This window comes from Carassius carassius, chromosome 32 (genome assembly GCF_963082965.1).
Source record: "Carassius carassius chromosome 32, fCarCar2.1, whole genome shotgun sequence".
NCBI classification, from domain to species: Eukaryota; Metazoa; Chordata; class Actinopteri; order Cypriniformes; family Cyprinidae; genus Carassius; species Carassius carassius.
In genome coordinates, this window is record NC_081786.1 from 3,520,597 (window position 1) to 3,535,963 (window position 15,367).

General features: G+C 36.2%; 1 protein-coding gene across 1 annotated transcript in view; it reads right to left on the reverse strand.

Moving 5' to 3' along the window:
* Window positions 1-14,030, reverse strand: part of syne1b (spectrin repeat containing, nuclear envelope 1b) — a 108,065-nt gene extending 94,035 nt beyond the window's left edge. The window contains exons 1-2 of the mRNA XM_059519890.1: window positions 13,817-14,030; window positions 5,998-6,059 (exon numbers count right to left, since the gene is read on the reverse strand). Coding sequence (XP_059375873.1) covers window positions 5,998-6,059; window positions 13,817-13,883 — 129 coding nt within the window. The 5' untranslated portion in view covers window positions 13,884-14,030. The remainder of the gene's footprint in view (window positions 1-5,997; window positions 6,060-13,816) is intronic.
* Between the last annotated feature and the right edge of the window lie 1,337 nt (window positions 14,031-15,367).

Genomic DNA, 15,367 nt, shown 5'->3' on the forward strand with positions numbered 1-15,367 from the left:
GTCAAACCAAAATAGACAAAACTTTCCATCACGCAAAAGATTCATAAGTGAAGTGCAAAACATAAGCTTTGGTCATGCTGACTATTGATAAAACTAAAAAATAAAGGAAGCTAGACATTCAATTTATTTCTATGGATCAAATGCAAAAATACTCAATAAAACAACACAAGATAGCTGGACAGACAGGCTAACCAGCACACACACAGACAGCATCTGCAGACTCATGAAGCTTTATAAAGCATATTCTGCAGCTCAGTTAGTATGCATTGAGTGTGTGCTTTCTGTACGGACGCTGCTTCACTGCTGTGAAACCAAAGGCTGTGTGCACTTTACTCGGATTCTTCAAACTTTCTTGTTCTGCAGCAGATTGTGTGGAACAAAAGATGCCTCAGTGCAATCTGTGCTGACTGGAATACTTAAACCCACCATTTGTGTCAGATTATCCTCTCTTTGTGTGCTGCAAAGTGCCCCATCACCAAAGCAACTAATCACGCATAATGAGGTGAGTGGGAGGAGCAACACTCACAACAGCTCCACTTCAGCATGTGGGTCATTTTACAAAACCATGTGACTTTAACAATGAACAGCTGATGTCATCATTTGCTATGTGCTATTAAAGCATTTTCTTACCACATACAGTACATAAAAGTATAGTGACTTCCTTCAATTTTCAAATGCTTTCTCTTTCTATTTATTTCAATGCATGTTTTTAGACCTGTCCCAAAAACTGTTTCTTCTTTTCACTGCATTAGCAAATGCACACTTTTTTCTAAGGAAAAATGTCTACTCTTATGCACATTTTCAGATTCAGGTTAACAAAATAAGTTGTATAGGTCCAGAAATCACTGTGTTTCTTCAAATAGTATTTTCTTGTAAAATGTACTCTAGTGTACAGTGTAGAAGATGATCATAAAGTTATTCTGATTTTGTAAACAACTGATTACTGAAAAAATATTATTTGTATTTATACAGCTTCACTCAGAAATAAGTCAAATTATGGCAGTAAAAAGGGTTGCAAATGCTGTTAATGGAAATTATTTACTTTTTCAAAATTAATCGCTTTTTCAAAATGTAAAGTGCACCATATAATGCTGACCAGGTTCTGAATGATTGCATCTTGAATATTCTGTAGCTGACTCTTAATCACAGTATCTGAAATCAGCGGACACACACAAGACCTCAGGAGCGAAACATGTTTCTTCCCACTGAGAATTGTTCTAGCCCCTCTCGACGGCCATCTGCACATACCTACAGAGTCCAAAACCTCCCAGAATTACCCTTGTCTCCATGGACAGGGATTCAATCTGCATTTCCACATAACGCAAGAAATGGTTACAGGGGATATATATCCCGAAAAACAGTCAACTTAACGGAATAGGACCGATAATCTTACAGAAAGTCTCAGTTCAGTTAAAGCACTTTCACCTGTCAGACATAAACATCTGTGCCCTGCCGCTACTTTAGCACAAGACACAAATATCATAAATATGACTTAAATACATACACACACACACAGACAAATGCATAAATATATATAAAAATATATTATGAGATATGAGATAAGTCTAAATTATGAGATATAAAATCATAAATGTGACATAAAAAGTCAATAGAGAGATAAAAAGTTAATATTAATGACATAAGTAAAAACTTTCTGAGGGCATAATTATATTCCAGTATATATAAAAGTATTTTCATATGACTTGTGTCATAATTAAGAAATTAGTCATTATTTACTCAAGTCAAAATAATGATATATAATTGTAACATAAAAAGTTTAATTTCTGAGATAAAAAGTCAGCATTTGTGGAAATGTCAAATTAAACAGTAAAACGTTAATTCTCATCCTTTCTGAAGGCATAAGTACATCCCAAAATATACAGTATAAAGTATTTTATATTATGAATTATATAAAAAGTCTAAATTATGAGATATAAAGTAATAACTGTGACATAAAACAGTAAAAATCATGAGATAAAAGTCAGCATTTGTGGAAATGTCAAATTAAACTTAAATGTTCATCTTCAACCTTTCTGAAGTCTAAAGTGCATCCCAAAATATACAGTATAAAGTATTTTATATTATGACTTATGTCTTAATTATGACATTGGTCAAAATTATGAGATAAAAAGTCAGAATTATTAGATAAAACCTCAGGCCTCTGGTTCCATGTCCCTGAAATGATTGCTTTGCTAAATTAAGCTGATCTTTAGGTTAACAGACGAACAACCCACTACATTTAGTAAATTAATTGGGTTGATTATCCACAATGGATCAGGTCTTCAGATAGAAGAATTAATCATGTATTAAATAATTTTTGAAATTATTATAGTATTATTTCATATCATCAGAGTATGAGAAAGGAAATGAAAAGGATGTATCAGTATTGTGTTCATTTATATAGCGTGACAAGACAATTATTGTTACATATAATGATCTGTCATGCAGTTGATAAATGACACCACAATAGGCTAATGTGTCTGCTGTGTGTCATTTGAATCTTTAGGAAACTTTAATTTTCTTTACTACATTTCTTTAGTACAATCATAAAAGTTTCCCCTTTATATCAGTAAAATATGCAGCTTCTCATTGTTTTAAAGTGAAGAAATCGAGAAACTTTTATTTCTACCGGCCAGTGATGATTCTGAAAGGACATAGCTATAATCCTTTGCTATAGTAACTAAACCCAATTTCATGCATCCTGCTCTTATTTTAGTGCAGTTGTTAAGATTGTGGTTATTTCAGTAAACAGTTTCATACATTTTAACAGCGTTAAGTTAAACTTTTTGAGAACCTAAAAGGAAAATGCTTAACGTGGCATAATGCATCAAAAAGGGTTTTAAAAAGACCAAACTCAGTAAACATTTTTAATGAAGCATTCTATTTACAGACAAGCAGGTTATGGGAGGAAAATTCTTAACGTGTAATTAAACGCATTGCATTCATATTCTGTGTATGTCTGTGAATAGAATGCTTTATTAATAATTTGTTTACTGAGTTTGGTCTTTTTAAAACACCGTTTTAATGCATTGAGCCCCGTACTTTAACGTGAAGCGTTTTAGAATGTCCCACTGATTCATTTGTGAATTTGACTGGATAAAAGATGATTGAACCAATCAGAGTAGGTCTGGGGCAGGGCAACACATGTAACCAGATGCAGGCCTGCCTCGATCTGCAGGCTGCAGCCAGGTGTACTTGAGCAAGTACTTTAACTGCTCCCCGAGAAAAAAAATGGCTGTCCACTGCTCTGGTTGTGTGTTTTTACGGTGTGTGTGTGTGTGTGTGTGTGTGTGCACTTTCGATGGGATAAATGCAGAACACTTATTCCAAGTATGGGTCACCGAACTTGGCCACATGTCATTTCACTTTATATGTTTATACCTATGCAGCATATTAGTGTTCTAAGAATCTTTAGTAGTCTTTGCATCAGCATCCAGTCCAGTTACACAACAAAACGAAGAAAAGTGAAAGTGAAAGTCGTGACCATGTTCAGAAACAAAGAGTCATAAACTTTCCCTCCAGAAGTGCAAGTCACCATTGGCTCTTTGACTCCCGAGAGGTGTGTCCACCTCAGAATTGTAAAGGTCTCACTTCAGTGATCCGCCTTACTTTTAGTATCTTCACTGGTCTCTCGTTAACTTCTCATTTTCTGGTTCCTAAGTCCCAGAGCCGCTTCGACACTCCTCAGTCTAAAGTTCTTTTAGATTCTGAGAAGATGAGAAAACTGAGCTAGAACTCTTCTTAGGACACCATGAGATTGTAACAGGCTGCGGCCTCGTCTTTCTATTCACCAAGGATTTCAGCTGATGTCTCTCGTCTCTCATCACCTTCATCTGGGAGAAAACTCTCCCAATCACCGGCGAGCCAGAATAACATCATTTGGAGTTCATCATGCTTCAAACCCAGAAGAACATAAAGAACTCCAACACCACCTAACCCTTTAAACCATTTGTACTTTCATCCGAGACTGCTTCCGGACACGACCAAGGCAATGCAAACATCGTACATTTAACTAAACGAAACAAAGGTTTAGTATTAGCTGTACTGTAGACCCCGTTGTAAAATGGCATTGATGGTTTTTTACTTTTATCTTCCATGACTGCATTCTCTGGTTCCTCTAATGGCTTCATTCATCCACTTTAGCTCCCCTTTATATATAAAACTTTTGTGCACAAATTACATGAGCGTCTGGTCCTTCTTGTGAATAGTGTCCCTTCACGGTTCTGATCCAGCTACATGCTCTAATGCATTAATACTGTAGGAAAGTTATTTTATTTGGCCACGAAAATATCTTTTTGATATGAACTTAGACCGAATGTTCGCTGGATAAACACAGAATAATATTTCCGCTACAGTTACTACTGGCAGCTGATATAAATAATTGTAATTAATCATAACTGATTGTAATTATTTATATATATATTTCCCTTTTAAGCTATAATTTGGTACATAATTATGTAATTGCTTTTTTTCATAATCATCTCATAATGTCAATGTTTTTCATCATAATTATGACTTATGTCAATTTCAAACAAATTTGTTATAAGTGTGTCATTGCTTTTTTCCACAACATCATTTCATAAATTCAGAGCACATTTTCAGGGTTTTTTTAATGCTCAGCCCACAACAAGATCTAACACAAGATCTCGACCGTGGCAGTGGGCCGCAATCACAACACAGCACTCATTCCTAGAGCACACAGCACAAACAGCACTCTTCATGGTTTTTTATTAGAGTATTATAGCATTACGCCCACTCACTCACTGTTTACTGTCCTGCACAACCATCAGCCTTTAATCATCTGAGTTTTACTTGGTTACACAGACATTTGCCCTTTAGAATAATTATGACATTAGGCTACAAAGCAAATCACATGGACCATTCACTGTTCACGGATGATGGGTCAGGAAGACAAGAGAACAGTAACACAGACATTAGTGCATAAGACAACGCTGGTGTGTTTCCTCAGAGTAACACCAACAGTCTAGCATTATATACTCAGTTAGGGATTGTCTATCATGATATACAGCAGCAAAAACCACTTAAGCCACATTTATAAAGTGTCTAAATGTCGTTGCATAAAAAAAAGTCATTTATTTTGAAGAAAGATATAATTTGCATAATTTTTAAGCAAATACAAGTTTGCTATGTTTTACATGATTAATGTTTTTGAAAAAAATCACCAAAGCTGCATTTATTAAATCAAAAATACAGTAAAACTGTAAATTACAATTTTAAATAGTTGATTTCTATTTTAATATAATTCAAAACGCCATTTATTCCATTGATTGAAAAGCTGAGTTTTTATTAGCCATTACTTCAGTGTTCAGTTCAAGAACTTTTGATAATTTTAATGCACAACTGTATTTTAACGCATTACTGTATTCTAATGACTTTTCCTGGTAAAGCGGTAATGTAATGATTTACATTTTAAATGTATGTATATAATTTGATTAGAGTTACTAATGTCAATAAAATGATGTTACTTAATTTACAAATTCAGAGTTAACAAATATGAAGTAAAAATGTTGTTTTGCACGTCAGTATGCCCTTTCATAAATCACTGGAGGTTTTCGAGCTAATGCAGACGAGTCCTCCAACATTTAGATGCAATGAAAGGTTGCCTATCATATCTCAACATGTTGAACTCGATTTCACATATTTTATCTGGCATTATAGTTTGGCAAATGTTCAACAAGTGAAATGTGTACAGGTTTTTGTCATAGTAACAGCAAGTAAAAATAAATGACTCATCAAAATGAGATCCGCTGGATCAAGTTGATTAAAACTCATAGCAAAAAACTGCTTAGAAAAATGAAAGCAACATTTGTGCAGTATTTCAGCACAAAAGACACATGATATTTTGTTATATAATGCCATAACATAGCATTTTTAAAAGTGTCCAAAAGTGTTGTTGTTGTACTGTAATCCAGTGTAAATAGTACTACAAGCTAAATGTTGTGGCATTCAGATGAAATAAACTGCAAAACATCTTACCTTGGCCAAGTGTGAATTAATCCACTTTGTGAAAGTTCTTTTCTGCACTGCCTCTTGTTCATCTGCAAAAGACAGAAACACAATAACCACATAAGTGAGCAGATATGATTTACTCTTCAATATCCAATCAGATATTACGCTTTCCTGTCTTCTTCACTCTACTTACAGTCATCATGACTCGCCTCGCTATTTTCTTATATTTGTGAGGATTAATATTGAATACTGTGCATTTTTTATTATAAGTCTATAGAGCTAGAGAGGAGATATTCACCAGCACAGGAGGGCTGAGAGTCCACACGTGGCATGAGCAAAAACATCAGAAACATGTGCCAATATTCCCATTATTACATATACTCAGCATAAATAACATAAATGCAGATTTTACACAGACACAGGCAGATATGCTCATAATTTTCATGTATGTGCAAACCACAAGCTCTCAAGGAGATGCAAGAAATGCAAAAGCCACAGGGTGGTTGTTAAAGCGTTGCTATGCAGTTAGGATGTTCTGAGAGGTTGCCAGGCTGTAACTATGGATTTGCATTGCTATGTCATAGCTAGCATGGTGTTGTGCGTGCTGCTATGTGGCGTCAACCCAAGTTTATGTAACATTCTACCGATTTTTTTATTGTTTGCAAGGTGAAAAAAGTTTAATACTGTAACTGTTTAGTACTGTTTAAATCACAAATCCTAAGTATAAGCAATATTACTAGAGATGATTGACTTCACAAACAGCAGGAATGGAAGTTTGTGAGATCTGTTAACACAATGGACAAATCCAGCAGAGCATTTTTAGACACAGATAAGGTCATTCAGGTCACCAACAAACACCCACCAGACATATTTATGCATCATGGGCTCAGACAGATCAGCAATTTTTACAACAGACAACATCCTATGGTTGCATGCATGTACTAATGCAATGCACGGGGCATGTTTTGGAAGCATCCTTTGCTGTACTGTAGCACACATGGCATGCCAGTGCATCCTTAAGCACACCACAGCCGTCATAATCCAACATGCGCAGCTGTAAAGAGGTTTGCATCAGCACTCGTGTGCAGCCGTGACCCGTGCTAACGTGGTGATTACCTCTCCCGAGGAGGAAGATGAGGAAGACCTCAGCTGGCCAATAATGTCTAGTGAGCCATATGACCCAGAGACGTGTCACTGCATATCTGGATCATGCATCTGTTTCACCTACATTCAGTGGAGCACAGACTAAATGTAAATCTGAGCTATAGGCTCCCACACTCCAGTGAGATGAGAGGAGACATCGATGTCCCACTTACCGCGGAGATACTGAAAGAATCCCGTCACCAGATTCAGAGACGTGGTCTTTTTCATGGCTACGTCCTTAAAGTGAGCCATTGTGCGCCCTGCATTTGTTTCTTTGTGTCCTTCATGTGTGAAAGTGCGCAAGTGTCATCCTGGGAGGAAAACCAGATCAGCTATCCTTTATTTCCTCTGGGAAGCAGAACAGAGCAGCAGGAGGACATTTCCGTGTGAAAACACAGCGCGACTGAGTGCTGGAGGATGAAACCTCCCCCTCCTCCTGGTGTCTCTCTCTCTGCCTCTCTCTCTCCTCCGCTGTGGATAGGCTGCTAATCGAGGGCAGTTTTTAGGAGCCCTGAGACTTCCGGTTGTTGGTGGGGCTGGGGAGTCGTGCTGGTGTGGATGCTCTGTTCAGGTCTGTTCTAGTTCTAGCAGCATCCCACAGCTGCAGCCATACTAACCGGCTATGGCACTGATCGACCAATCAGCACGCAGGGGGCTGTGATGTCACCAGACAGCTGGTGTTATCCTGATTTATATGGGAGGGTGGGGGTCAGTACTCGTGCTACACAGCTTGAACTCCACTGGGCCTCCACTACAAGCACCGCAGACACCCTAATGCAGGCATGGCCTAACAAATAATCAGATTCGATGCAGTCCAGGATGCTATACAACAAAGGACTCATGACATGACACAGTTAATCTGGGTTTGAATGTGTTTGCATGTCTAAGTAAGAAACAAAGCAAACAGAAAGTGATTTTTCTGTCTTTACAATGATGAATAAAAAGATGTTAATACATGTTTCTGGTCTTATTGTGTGCAATTTATTAATTAAACATTATTACGGGTGTTTTATGAGGCAAGAATCACTATATTGCTTTGAATTAATGATTTGAACAAACGACTAACACTTATGCTAGTATTAAACTTTGAACCGTAATTTATCTTAAGCAGCAAATCAGCATATTAGAATAATCCACGAAGGAGCATGTGACACTGAAGACTGGAGTAATGATGCTGAAAATTCAGCTTTGCACACCAGGAATAAAATACATTTTACAATATATTCAAAAACAAAATAGTTATTTTAAATTGTAATATTTCTTCATTATTTTATCACCTTTCCTGTATGTGATCTAATAAATGCAGTCTTTTTGCACTTTCAAATGGCAGTACATCAAAAGTAAATAAGTAAAATCAAGCTCCACTATTTTCACATTTATTATTCGGTTTAATTCAGACATACATTTATGAAGTCATGTTGACTTTTAATCCTTTAAAGTCTTTTTAATTTATCATGTGTCTATGGCAAAAGTCATTCAATCATACTAAGTAACACATGCATTATTTGCAAATGGCTATATGGCAACTGGGAACCAACTACACTCACGAGTATTGAATCATTTATGTCACAGCCAGTGCAAAGCATCTGCCACCTGCTACGGTGCAGTCAGTGACTATATCAGTCTATTATTCCTGACCATCACCCCACAGCATGAGCTCCACACAAACCCAATCCACCACACAACATACTTATTTGCATCCTGATATATATTTAATTGTGCAATTATAAGACCATCTTATGACCAGAAACGGACTTCCCCAGTGTTAAGTCTTGATCTTCCATGCTTCCACTGCTTTGTGTTGTCTTGTTTAAAAAAAAAAACACGCTTTATTAAATTACTTCATTCAATTTCATGTTTCCTTGCACTGAAACATAAGTGCATATACAAAATATAACTGTTCTTTCACAAGTCCACTTAGAGGAAAAATCCATTCTCTGACCGCTCACCCACCATGGCATAGCTCAGATATTTATATCTCAAAAAGCCTTTTGTGTTAAAGATCGAGGAATGTACCTCAAACTGTTTTAGTCACAGAAGATAATGTAATCTGTGAAAAAGTGCTACTGCCATCACATGCTCATCTAATGAGTCACAATTTGTTTCTATTAGATAACAGGGTTAAAGCTCAGGGTTCTTTAAAACATATTAAAAAGTCCTGAAATTGTGTGGATTAGACTAAGGTGAGAAAATGTATTGTATTTATTTTATCTAGCATACATATACTGTATATATACATTTATACAGATAGACAGATTATGGAGCTGTCCAGTCCTGAAATATTATCGCACAATAATGTAAAGGCTTTCAGGATACAGGGTTTAAGGCTAAAATTTTTAATGCTAAAAAAAGTCCCACAGTTCTCCATCAGTAATCAATGGATGATCATTAGTGTTTAGCATCTACAGTCAATTCCAGTGCTGCAACAAGACAAACTGGATTCTTCCATCTACAATCAAAAAAGCAGCTTTATTGATGGTCTTCTTGTAGCACTGCCCACTTGCACTCACACCTAGTGTTAAGATTGAATTAGAGTTAATTAAGTATTAATGAATGTACAGTCACTTTCAGTCTACACACAGAAATAAGAGAAACAAGTGAGTGGAGCATCTAAAATTTAAATGAGTTGCTTTCAAAACAAACTCGGGACAGATGATATCATGGGCAACAGGTCAGATGTTGCTGTCATCTGTTGAATGGAGTGCAGTCTTCAATACTCTACACATCACTCTTGCAGTTTCAAGAGAGAAATGCAAAAGCTGATTTTGTGCATTAGGCCAAAAAAGGGATACATTTAAGATATGTAGAATAAAATATAAAACACTGAAATAGTGCCATCTAGTGTCCTATTAAAAACATTCTGTGACGACATATGGCCTGCATCTATATTCAACCATCTATTTTGATCAGTGTAATAATGATAATAGTCAAAACAACTCACCCTTTATTTATATAAAGCTCTTTACAATACAAAGTAGCTTTACAGTGATAAAAAAGGAAATTGTGATTCAATTATGTAAACAGATCTTAATTTAGCTGTAATTTTTCATGCATTATTCAGCTGAAATCAGTTCATTGTTGAGAGTGGTGTCTTTAATGATAGAAAGCATTAAATCCTCATCAGGTTTGAGCATTTAACGGCGGTAGACATAACCTTTGTTTTAACAATATATTGAAACAGTTACTGATCTTACACCAAAAGTTTTATAATTCAGTCAAGACAACAATCTTCTCATGCAGACATTGTCTCAGTAAAACAACAAGATCCTTTGTCGTTGGAGAGATTTCATCTGATATGTATCTAAAGGAAGTGGATGCTGTATAAAAATCATTCGTGCCAATGAAAGGAAGATGTCAAACGGTTTTACCACAGGCTTGAAACTGGCATGCGCCAGTCACCACCACGGAGAGGGAAACTCTGAAAGTTACTCTGAAAACAGTAACCACAGACCTTCTGTCACATAAACCACACATCGCCTTATTCGCAGTTGATGTACCATGTTAACTAGCACACACCTCTTCTGATGTGCAAAATACATTTGACCATATGCATGAACACATTTCAAAAGAATTCCCCTCGTATGCAATCACTGTGTCGCCATCAAACGCCAAATCTACTACACTACAAATGAAGCCAATTTGCAAAATAAAAACTTAACATGCACTATAAATAATTTTTCCATTAAATGTGAGTAATCCATGCCGGTGCAAAATTTACTGCCAATTTAATAAGGTGTTCTGGATGTTGGTAGGGTGTTGCTATTCAATTGCTAATGTGTTCTAAGTAAGTTTTATACTGTCTGTGGGAGGGTTAGTTGGATACATTTTCATCTAATTAAACAGACATCATTTAAGATCACCTACACTAAAGCTAAAAAATGCATGACTGACTCTTAAAATTTTGGAGGTAAAAACAGAAGTGCAAGTTATCATGCATACGTAACTTCCTTCCTGAAGGGTTTGAATACTAAGTTCCTCTCTGTAGCTTCTTGTTTCATCGAAGACTATATGAGCATGTGGGCATTACCATGGTGATAAGAAATAAACATGAAGTCTCCACAAGGAAATAGTTCAATATCCTCTACAGTTTACATAGGAAATGCATTAGAGGCTTTTAATAATTGCATGCGCCACACTCTTCCATCCCTGATCATTTTTAACTATTCATCAATAGTGTTTTTATTGAGATTTTAAGGACATGATTGTGAGTTCTTGTGGGTTACTGTGAAAACGAAACCTCCACTAGTCATGAATAGATAAAATCTTAATGTCAACCTGACATGTAGTGTCTTAAAATACCTTCCTGGTCTTACTGTGCCTCATTTATCAATGCATGGTATTTTAAAGACAAAATATTGTTTTTCAGTCCCATATACAAACACGCTTCACCATCCAATCCACTTAATAAATTAATAAAATCAAGTCCCATCCTACGTTTTCTCTCAAAATATTATACTATGAAAGTTTCAGACTGTTTCATGTTTATTTTAAATGAATCGAAGTTCATAAAAATGAACTTTTTATTGAATTAATCACGTCAGAGTTAGTCACCTGCTTGCTTATGCATATTATTGTTACCCAGACATGACCTGGTTATTAAGTTTAAAAAGATGCTTTTATTGCTCTTTCCACATACTCCTGCGCTGTTTGTTGTCGTAAGAGCAGTTGAAATCATTCTTAAATCAATTATTGAGCAGAACATTGTACCAGCCTGATGCTGTTATTACTCTTCCATGAAAGCCCACAGAGAAACATCTGCCTTCACTTAGTCACGGGATGAACACTCTCAAAGGTCTCACTATGCTCGACCAACGGGTTGCCATCAAACCATTTTTTAAATCTATGCAGGGGGCCACAAGAATGAGATGACAGCTAATTTGTTACCGCTTTTTATTGACTTGCCCTGCCTCTGCCAACACTGAGTAACAGCCATCAGTCAGTAAGAATGGACAGGGAGCCAAGCCAAGGAGTCCAAAAATCGATCTGTTCCATCATCCAAGAACAGAACATCTTCAAGTCAGTGTCAGGTTCTTCCTGTTCCCACACACCACCTACTATAGAGTCCCTGTCCAAATCTAGACAATTTGGGCACTGAGCATATTGGTTGGTCTGGGTGTTTTATCACAATGTAGATTTTTACACTTCAAAGTAAGAGCAACGGTAATTTACGGATATTAATTAATTTAATTAAATTCTGCCTTACTTTTAAGACATTCAAAAAACCTTTGAACAATACTGGAGCCCTTTGACTTTAATTTTATATATATATATATATATATATATATATATATATATATATATATATATATATATATATATATATATATATATATATATATTGCATTCCAGAGAACAAACTTGTTTTTCTGGTTTTATTATTATAGTGTTATAGTATTTAAAAATATTTTGAATTAGCTTAGCTGAGATTTTTAAGCTTTAATTTGGTTTTTATTTCAGTTTAGTAATTTTTCTACATTAACCTAATTTTAGATATTTGCCAAAGCAACATTTCTCATTTTATTAAAGTTTTTTTAGCTTAATTTTTTTAATTAATATTTATCATTTATGTTTTTTTTAGCTTTATTTCAATAATAGTTCAAGATTTAGTTAACAACAACATCAGAAGAAATAAAGCCATACAGTGATGGATAATATTGAAGCTTCCCAGCAGAACAGGTGGATTATGGAAACATTTTTCTATCAGCACGAGCCCTGCATCACAACGTCGTCACTCACTCTCAGAAGGGCAATCATCAATTCTATGTTTTTTCTTTTGGGTGGCTTTATATTTTCCCTCCTCCAGAAATGACAGCAAAGCATTCAAACTCTTCCTGCCACCTTAAAAGCATTACCCATAATTTTGGTAGGCACCATATCGGCAGGATTATGTCTTTACACATCCATCATGACAGAGTGCTCCACCTTATCATAAAGAATATCAATATCATCCAAGTAAGAAAGGTCAAACAAAACTATACCCCCTTCATGGCAACACAAGAGTTAGAAAAGGGCCTTTGTCAAGGACAACTTCCTGTAAGACAAAACAATGATGACCTTCACAGGCTAAACTATTTTAGACACAAACCTAATCCCCAAAGATTCTTTTATCAATTTTCTTTGTGAAAAAAAAACACTAACCATTACTAGGGCAATTTAACAATACAGCTCTTTGTACTTAGATTTCATGCCTTCTGTGCTTTTTTAACTAAATTACCTATTTATTTCAGCACAAAGCAGACAAAATTAGGTCAAAAAATGCGCAGAAAGCATCACGACGCAAATATATCCTCTATTCCTGTTGAAAAGGGGAGAAAAGCAACTTGTCCTCAAGCACTGCAGCACACAACCTGTCAATTTGAACCATCAGCTGATAAACCAAGGCGTCCGCAAGCCATCATAATGAAAGTACATGATTCCCTCTGGACATTTCTGTTTGCAACACTGACATAAGAGTAACATGAGCTGCATATGATGTCAACATTAGTTTAAAGACAAAAGGATGGACACACACAGCCATTAGGTAAAGCATCAATATTGATTTCTCAAGTGGGTAAGTTCCTGTGCTGTCAAATATGGTGCATTTGTGCAAGAGGCATCTGGCAAACTCTTGGTGTGAAGGCACTGAATCAGCTAAATTCTTCCTGACTCACAGAGCCAGAGGACGTTTGTGGGAGGTAAAGAACAGAAAGATAGCATCACCAACCTTGCAGCCTCTGCATCACATTCATAATGTCCTTGCTGGACCGTCCGAAAGGGCTGAGGGAAGCCATGGTCCCTCTTTACAGTCCTGTGCTCCTCTGACACTGGATCACTCATGCAGTCGGTACAGAAGACAGAAGATACTGCACGACTTTCTTAAGGGGGCATCCCCATCTGCCCCTCCTACAACTCTCTCTTCCTCTTGCTGCCTCTAACTCTCTCTCTCTCTCTCTCTCTCTCTCTCTCTCTGTCTATCTATCTCTATCTCTATCTCTATCTCTATCTCTATCTCACTCACTGATGCAGGAACTCCAGGAGCTTGATGTGGCCCAATAGAAAAGCAGGTTTCATATAGGTGCTCGTCCAAGTAGTCGACCAATCAGAAGTCCTCTTCTATCTACAGTCAGTGAACCGAGAAGGAAAAGTAACAGCAAGGGTGTCAGAACAAAATCACATCATAAGAACCACTAACAGTTTTAATTTAAGCCAGATTTCTACATTAATTATGATTAAATAAATATGGTTGCAAACAAAATCAGTCTTAACAATTATAGCACCCTTACTTTTTCATGTTCAGCATTTCTAATTTCCATTAAGTTCAGTTTTACATTTATATTTTATATCAGCTTTATTTCTATTACTAAAAAAACGATTTTTAGTAGTTTGAGATTTAGTTAACAGTAAGAACACCACCACAGAAGAAGAAATAGTCAGGATGAATAAATGATCCATTTAAGCATGCAAACTTGTTGATGAATGATACTGAAGCACAAAGAAAAGTAATTTTTAAGAGGAAACTGCACATTTTTTACAGTACTACAGTAGCTAGTCAATAATTAAATAAGTGCTTGCCCACCGGGATAACAGTTAATCTTACATTGTGTATTGCACATGAAATGCATGAAAGATTTGTATGTATATTAATCAGCCAAGTTATCCACGTAACTAAGTGAAGACAACAGAAACTCAGCAACAAGATATATATCTGCAGTCAAAAGCATGCTTACAGATTACACAGGAAATCTACTGCGCACATTTTCAAGAAAATCGGCCCTGATTTATCAGAATACATGTTCTTCAGTTTTGTAAATTTGTTCATTTATAGTGCGTGTATTACCTTGAGCAGATGACGCTTCCTTTCCCGTAGGGCTCTTGCGTCTCATGTGATGATGATACATTTCTGTTAGACGAGTTGCTATGGAAACCTTTAAACAATGTTGCAAGGCCGTGTTACTTCATTTGATCTTTACCCCCATCTAGCGGTGATACAGATAACAACAAAGGGGCGTCCACACATCAAAGCAGAGCGATGAAACAGACCGCGGTCTGATAGATAGATAGATAGATAGATAGATAGATAGATAGATAGATAGATAGATAGATAGATAGATAGATAGATAGATAGATAGATAGATAGATAGATAGATAGATAGATAGATAGATAGATAGATAGATAGATAGATAGATAGATAGATAGATAGATAGATCTACATCACAGTTTACATGGTTCAATAATGACATCTGCTGGCCATTCCGGGTGTTTTTTTTTGTTTGT